At 41.3% G+C, this 8,798-nt stretch overlaps 1 protein-coding gene across 1 annotated transcript in view; it reads right to left on the bottom strand.

The window, feature by feature from the left end:
• Window positions 1-8,798, bottom strand: part of LOC139381327 (disintegrin and metalloproteinase domain-containing protein 12-like) — a 234,947-nt gene that overhangs the window by 192,501 nt on the left and 33,648 nt on the right. The window contains exon 2 of the mRNA XM_071124777.1: window positions 4,606-4,727. Within this exon, the coding sequence (XP_070980878.1) occupies window positions 4,606-4,727 (122 nt within the window). The remainder of the gene's footprint in view (window positions 1-4,605; window positions 4,728-8,798) is intronic.

Raw genomic sequence — 8,798 nt, 5'->3', positions numbered from 1 at the left:
CTGCTCTGGCTGCTCCATGCTGACTGGCGGCCCTGGCTGCTCCATGCTGACTGGCGGCCCTGGCTGCTCCATGCTGACTGGCGGCCCTGGCTGCTCCATGCTGACTGGCGGCCCTGGCTGCTCCATGCTGACTGGCGGCCCTGGCTGCTCCATGCTAACTGGCAGCTCTGGCGGCTCCTTGCAGACTGGCAGCTCTGGCGGCTCCTTGCAGACTGGCAGCTTTGGCGGCATCCTGCAGACAGGCAGCTCTGGCGGCTCCTTGCAGACTGGCAGCTCTATGCAGACTGGCAGCTCCATGCAGACTGGCAGCTCCTTGCAGACTGGCAGCTCCTTGCAGACTGGCAGCTCCTTGCTAACTGGCAGCTCTAAGCTAACTGGCAGCTCTATGCTAACTGGCAGCTCTATGCTAACTGGCAGTTCTGAACAGGCGGGAGACTCCGGCAGCGCTGTAGAGGCGGAAAGCTCTGACAGCGCTAAACAGGCGGGAGACTCCGACAGCGCTGGAGAGGAGGAAGGCTCTGGCAGCGCTGGACAGGCGAGGCGCACTGTAGGCCTGATGCGTGGTGCTGGCACTGGTGGTACTGGGCCGAGGACACGCACAGGAAGCCTGGTGCGGGGAGCTGCTACCGGAGGGCTGGGGTGTGGAGGTGGTACTGGAAAAAACGGACCGTGCAGGCGCACTGGAGCTCTTGAGCACCGAGCCTGCCCAACCTTACCTGGTTGAATGCTCACGGTCGCCCTGCCAGTGCGGCGAGGTGGAATAGCCCGCACTGGGCTATGCAGGCGAACCGGAGACACCGAGCGCAAGGCTGGTGCCATGTAAGCCGGCCCAAGGAGACGCACTGGGGACCAGCTGCGTAGAGCCGGCTTCATGGCATTAGGCTCGACGCTCAATCTAGCCCGGCAGACACGCGGAGCTGGAATATACCGCACCGGGCTATGCACCCGCACTGGAGACACCGTGCGCACCACTGCATAACACGGTGCCTGTCCGGTCTCTCTAGCCCCCCGGTAAGCACAGGGAGTCTGCTCAGGTCTCCTACCTGGCATAGCCATACTCCCTGTTAGCCCCCCCCCAAGAAATTTTTGGGGCTGCCTCTCAGGCTTCCATCCGCTACGTCGTGCTGCCTCCTCATATCTGCGCCTCTCAGCTTTCGCCGCCTCCAGTTCTTCTTTGGGGCGGCGATATTCTCCTGGCTGAGCCCAGGGTCCTCTTCCTTCTAATTCGTCCTCCCATGTCCATACCTCCTCTTTGGGCTGCTCCTGTTGCCTCTTCTCCTGCTGCACCTTTGGGCGGCTACACTCCCCTGGTTTAGCCCAGGGTCCTCTCCCGTCGAGGATTTCCTCCCATGTCCAGAAATCCTTATTGCGCTTCTCCTCGCGCTGCTCCTGCCTGTTGACACGCTGCTTGGTCCGTTGGTGGTGGGTGATTCTGTAACGAGTTTCGTCTTCATACGAAGGAGAGTCGGACCAAAATGCAGCGTGTGGTTTACGATCCATGTTTATTAATAATACGAAAACACGAATCTCCAATACAATACTACAAAACAAAACGTAACGAACGTAACGAAAACCTAAACAGCCTATCTGGTGAAAAACACATAGACAGGAACAATCACCCACAAACACACAGTGAAACCCAGGCTACCTAAATATGGTTCCCAATCAGAGACAATGACGAACACCTGCCTCTGACTGAGAACCATATCAGGCTGAACATAGAAATAGACAAACAAGACATGAAACATAGAATACCCACTCAGATCACACCCTGACCAATCAAAACATAGAAAATACAAAGTAAACTATGGTCAGGGCGTGACAGTAGTAGACTATATACTCTATAGAGTAGTAGACTATATACTATATAGAGTAGTAGACTATATACTATATAGAGTAGTAGACTATATACTCTATAGAGTAGTAGACTATATACTATATAGAGTAGTAGACTATATTCTATATAGAGTAGTAGACTATATACTATATAGAGTAGTAGACTATATACTATACAGAGTAGTAGACTATATACTATATAGAGTAGTAGACTATATACTATATAGAGTAGTAGACTATATACTATATAGAGTAGTAGACGATATACTATATAGAGTAGTAGACTATATACTATACAGAGTAGTAGACTATATACTATACAGAGTAGTAGACTATATACTATATAGAGTAGTAGACTATATACTATATAGAGTAGTAGACTATATACTATATAGAGTACTAGACTATATTCTATATAAAGTAGTAGACTATATACTATATAGAGTAGTAGACTATATACTATATAGAGTAGTAGACTATATACTATACAGAGTAGTAGACTATATACTATATAGAGTAGTAGACTATATACTATATAGAGTAGCAGGCTATATACTATATAGAGTAGTAGACTATACCACAGCTATATACTATATAGAGTAGTAGACTATATACCACAGCTATATACTATATAGAGTAGTAGACTATATACTATATAGAGTAGTAGACTATATACTATACAGAGTAGTAGACTATATACTATATAGAGTAGTAGACTATATACCACAGATATATACTATATAGAGTAGTAGACTATATACTATACAGAGTAGTAGACTATATACCACAGCTATATACTATATAGAGTAGTAGACTATATACTATATAGAGTAGTAGACTATATACCACAGCTATATACTATATAGAGTAGTAGACTATATACTATATAGAGTAGTAGACTATATACTATACAGAGTAGTAGACTATATACTATATAGAGTAGTAGACTATATACTATATAGAGTAGTAGACTATATACTATATAGAGTAGTAGACTATATACCACAGATATATACTATATAGAGTAGTAGACTATACCACAGCTATATACTATATAGAGTAGTAGACTATACCACAGCTATATACTATATAGAGTAGTAGACTATATACTATAGATATATACTATATAGAGTAGTAGACTATATACTATAGATATATACTATATAGAGTAGTAGACTATATACCATAGATATATACTATATAGAGTAGTAGACTATATACCATAGCTATATACTATATAGAGTAGTAGACAATATACCAACAGATATATACTATATAGAGTAGTAGACTATATACTATATAGAGTAGTAGACTATATACTATATAGAGTAGTAGACTATATACTATATAGAGTAGTAGACTATATACCACAGCTGTATACTATATAGAGTAGTAGACTATATACCAACATATATATACTATATAGAGTAGTAGACTATATACTATATAGAGTAGTAGACTATATACTATATAGAGTAGTAGACTATATACTATATAGAGTAGTAGACTATATACCACAGCTGTATACTATATAGAGTAGTAGACTATATACCAACATATATATACTATATAGAGTAGTAGACTATATACTATATAGAGTAGTAGACTATATACCACAGATATATACTATATAGCGTAGTAGACTATATACCACAGATATATACTATATAGAGTAGTAGACTATATACCAACAGATATATACTATATAGAGTAGTAGACTATATACTCTATAGAGTAGTAGACTATATACTCTATAGAGTAGTAGACTATATATTATATAGAGTAGTAGACTATATACCACAGCTATATACTATATAGAGTAGTAGACTATATACCACAGCTATATACTATATAGAGTAGTAGACTATATACCAACAGATATATACTATATAGAGTAGTAGACTATATACCAACAGATATATACTATATAGCGTAGTAGACTATATACCACAGATATATACTATATAGAGTAGTAGACTATATACCAACAGATATATACTATATAGAGTAGTAGACTATATACTCTATAGAGTAGTAGACTATATACTCTATAGAGTAGTAGACTATATACTATATAGAGTAGTAGACTATATACCACAGCTATATACTATATAGAGTAGTAGACTATATACCAACAGATATATACTATATAGAGTAGTAGACTATATACTATATAGAGTAGTAGACTATATACTATATAGAGTAGTAGACTATATACCAACAGATATATACTATATAGAGTAGTAGACTATATACTATACAGAGTAGTAGACTATATACTATATAGAGTAGTAGACTATATACTATATAGAGTAGTAGACTATATACTCTATAGAGTAGTAGACTATATACTATATAGAGTAGTAGACTATATACCACAGCTATATACTATATAGAGTAGTAGACTATATACCAACAGATATATACTATATAGAGTAGTAGACTATATACCAACAGATATATACTATATAGAGTAGTAGACTATATACCACAGATATATACTATATAGAGTAGTAGACTATATACCAACAGATATATACTATATAGAGTAGTAGACTATATACTATATAGAGTAGTAGACTATATACTCTATAGAGTAATAGACTATATACTATATAGAGTAGTAGACTATATACCATAGATATATACTATATAGAGTAGTAGACTGAGTATCGCCTCTGTTTCACTATTGTTTCTTCAGTTTAATTCCAGGCTACAATTTGATAGCCAATAGGCATCTTGTGTAGACCCGCCCTGGTTGATATTGACCTGTGATTGGAGCAGAGTGACTGGTCTCCATTCTTCTCCGACCAATAGGAGAGGTACAGTAGTCCCGTAGTGTTTCAGCTTGGCGGTAGACCTCTGCTGATTGGTTGTAGTAAGTGGTCTCCCTGTGGATGAGAGAAGTAAAACACATTAGAAGACGTAATGAGACTTCGCTGACGTACTCACCCAATCCCATTGACATTGAGCGTCTGTAGAGATTCAGCTCAGTCAACAAAGAAAGCTGACCTACAGAAACAACAAGATAGTGCTCACTTCAATGAGGAAAGACATCCACTTGGATGACAGTGGACATACTCATCCCATTCAAAATGTACAGGGAGTGTATCAGTCTGGGAAACTGACGTTGGTTTAATATAGACGGCAGCCTCGTTCTTCACTGAGCTGTTTTCCTGCAGGCACTTGTAAAGCGGATCTGTCATCCCATCCCCATTATGAAGACCTGGGGGGGGGACCATTGTAACAGTTAAACTGTACATGGTAGAACTGGGTTTGACATGGTACTCACCCTGTAATACAGGATGTCACAATTACGTGTAATTACTGTAGTCCTATAAGACAGACAGAACGTGCAAATAGCACCTCGTGTTGCAGGCTGACAAGATAATGAAATCGTAAAAATGGCAGACATCAAAAAAACAAAACTCAGCGTTCTTTCAAGATGTCTGTTTTTGTGCTTTTATATAGACTGTCAGTTAACACAAAGAGCCTGACGCACACACACACACACACACAAACGCACACGCACGCGCACACGCACGCGCACACACACACACGCACATGCACGCGCATGCACACGCACACGCACACACACATCACGCACACACACACATGCACACGCACGCACACACGCACACACATCACTAATCACTAGTAGCATTTAGACATCAAGGGATGAGAAGAAATGTCAGTCTCCCTGGAAACCAGAACCATACCATCAACACAAGCTGATGTTCATTTGAATAATTATGTTGGGGGGGTTCTAAGCATTCTGAGCCTGAGTATTCCAAGCTTGGATTGCTTCCTTGTATCTCGTGGGGTTTAGGACATATATTTTGGCAGTCTATTCCTTGTGTCTCTTGGAGTTTAGGACATATATTTTGGCAGTCTATTCCTTGTGTCTCTTGGAGTTTAGGACATATATTTGGGCCCTCTAAGCTTGGATTGCTTCCTTGTGTCTCTTGGGTTTTAGGCCATAGATTTGGGCAGTCTAAGCGTGGATTGCTTCCTTCAATCTCTTGGGGTTTGGTCCATAGGTTTGGGCCCTCTGAGCTTGGATTGGCTCCTTGTGTCTCGTGGGGTTTAGGCCATAGATTTGGGCAGTCTAAGCGTGGATTGCTTCCTTCAATCTCTTGGGGTTTGGGCCATAGGTTTGGGCTGTAGGTTTGGGCCCTATCAGATTGGATTGGCTCCTTGTGTCTCTTGGGGTTTAGGCCATAGGTTTGGGCCTTCTGAGCTTGGATTGGTCTTTGTATCTCTTGGGGTTTGTGCCATAGGTTTGGGCCATAGGTTTGGGCCCTCTGAGCTTGTATTGGTTTTTGTATCTCTTGGGGTTTGGGCCATAGGTTTGGGCCATAGGTTTGGGCCATAGGTTTGGGCCCTCTGAGCTTGGAATGCTAGTGATCTCTGTGATAACCACATGGAGGAGTTGGGGGATTTGAGCTTTCTAAGATTTGGTTATTCTCCTTCCGTGTGGTCTGCTTATCTACTTTCAGTCTCTGAGGAGTGTTCTGTTCTGTCTGTCTGAGTTAAGTGAGACCTAATGGTCCCTGTCCTAAGAGCTCTGGGGCTTCAGTCGATTATGGCTGGCCACATTTTCCCCCAAAATCCAATACCGGCCAGGCACTGTGTATCGCCTGAGGGGCTGGAGGAGGGTGAGATGAAACGGGAGGGCAGCTGAGTGTTTTGCCACTCAGGACTGTGACCGAGACAGCAATCTGCCTCTAAAACTCCATCATGAACTCACACACAGACACACTGGCTCCATAATCCAATAGCAGGCTCCTGAAAGACCATGCTAACAGGATCTCTACTAATCCAATAGCAGGGTGCAAAATGACCGTGCTAACAGGAACTTTACTAATCCAATAGCAGGGTACTGAAAGACCATGCTAACAGGAACTTTACTAATCCAATAGCAGGGTACTGAAAGACCATGCTAACAGGATATCTACTAATCCAATAGCAGGGTACGTAAAGACCATGCTAACAGGATCTCTACTAATCCAATAGCAGGGTACTGAAAGACCATGCTAACAAGATCTCTACTAATCCAATAGCAGGGTACTGAAAGACCATGCTAACAAGATCTCTACTAATCCAATAGCAGGGTACTTAAAGACCATGCTAACAAGATCTCTACTAATCCAATAGCAGGGTACTTAAAGACCATGCTAACAGGATCTCTACTAATCCAATAGCAGGGTACTTAAAGACCATGCTAACAGGATCTCTACTAATCCAATAGCAGGGTACTTAAAGACCATGCTAACAGGATCTCTACTAATCCAATAGCAGGGTACGTAAAGACCATGCTAACAAGATCTCTACTAATCCAATAGCAGGGTACTTAAAGACCATGCTAACAGGATCTCTACTAATCCAATAGCAGGGTACTTAAAGACCATGCTAACAAGATCTCTACTAATCCAATAGCAGGGTACTTAAAGACCATGCTAACAGGATCTCTACTAATCCAATAGCAGGGTACGTAAAGACCATGCTAACAAGATCTCTACTAATCCAATAGCAGGGTACTGAAAGACCATGCTAACAGGATCTCTACTAATCCAATAGCAGGGTGCTTAATAAAGACCATGCTAACAGGATCTCTACTAATCCAATAGCAGAGTACTGAAAGACCGTGCTAACAGGATCTCTACTAATCCAATAGCAGGGTACTGAAAGACCATGCTAACAGGATCTCTACTAATCCAATAGCAGGGTACTTAAAGACCATGCTAACAGGATCTCTACTAATCCAATAGCAGGGTGTTTTAAAACCATGCTAAAAGGATCTCTATTAATCCAATAGCAGGGTGTTTAAAGACCATGCTAACAGGATCTCTACTAATCCAATAGCAGGGTACTTAAAGGCCATGCTAACAGGATATCTACTAATCCAATAGCAGGGTACTTAAAGACCATGCTAACAAGATCTCTACTAATCCAATTGCAGGGTACTTATTAAAGACCATGCTAACAGGATCTCTATTAATCCAATAGCAGGGTACTGAAAGACCATGCTAACAGGATCTCTATTAATCCAATAGCAGGGTGTTTAAAGACCATGCTAACAGGATCTCTACTAATCCAATAGCAGGGTGTTTAAATACTGTGCTAACAGGATCTCTACTAATCCAATAGCAGGGTACTTAAAGACCATGCTAACAGGATCTCTACTAATCCAATTGCAGGGTACTTATTAAAGACCATGCTAACAGGATCTCTATTAATCCAATAGCAGGGTACTGAAAGACCATGCTAACAGGATCTCTATTAATCCAATAGCAGGGTGTTTAAAGACCATGCTAACAGGATCTCTACTAATCCAATAGCAGGGTGTTTAAATACTGTGCTAACAGGATCTCTACTAATCCAATAGCAGGGTACTTAAAGACCATGCTAACAGGATCTCTACTAATCCAATAGCAGGGTACTTAAAGACCATGCTAACAGGATCTCTACTAATCCAATAGCAGGGTACTTAAAGACCATGCTAACAGGATCTCTACTAATCCAATAGCAGGGTACTGAAAGACCGTGCTAACAGGATCTCTACTAATCCAATAGCAGGGTGTTTTAAAACCATGCTAAAATGATCTCTATTAATCCAATAGCAGGGTGTTTAAAGACCATGCTAACAGGATATCTACTAATCCAATAGCAGGGTGTTTTAAAACCATGCTAACAGGATCTCTATTAATCCAATAGCAGGGTACTTAAAGACCATGCTAACAGGATCTCTACTAATCCAATAGCAGGGTACTTAAAGACCATGCTAACAGGATCTCTACTAATCCAATGGCAGGGTACTTATTAAAGACCATGCTAACAGGATCTCTACTAATCCAATAGCAGGGTACTGAAAGACCGTGCTAACAGGATCTCTACTAATCCAATAGCAGGGTGTTTTAAAACCATGCTAAAAGGATCTCTATTAATCCAATAGCAGGGTG

Source organism: Oncorhynchus clarkii, chromosome 23 (genome assembly GCF_045791955.1).
Source record: "Oncorhynchus clarkii lewisi isolate Uvic-CL-2024 chromosome 23, UVic_Ocla_1.0, whole genome shotgun sequence".
Lineage (NCBI taxonomy): Eukaryota > Metazoa > Chordata > Actinopteri > Salmoniformes > Salmonidae > Oncorhynchus > Oncorhynchus clarkii.
This window is presented reverse-complemented; position numbering and strand designations above follow the sequence as displayed.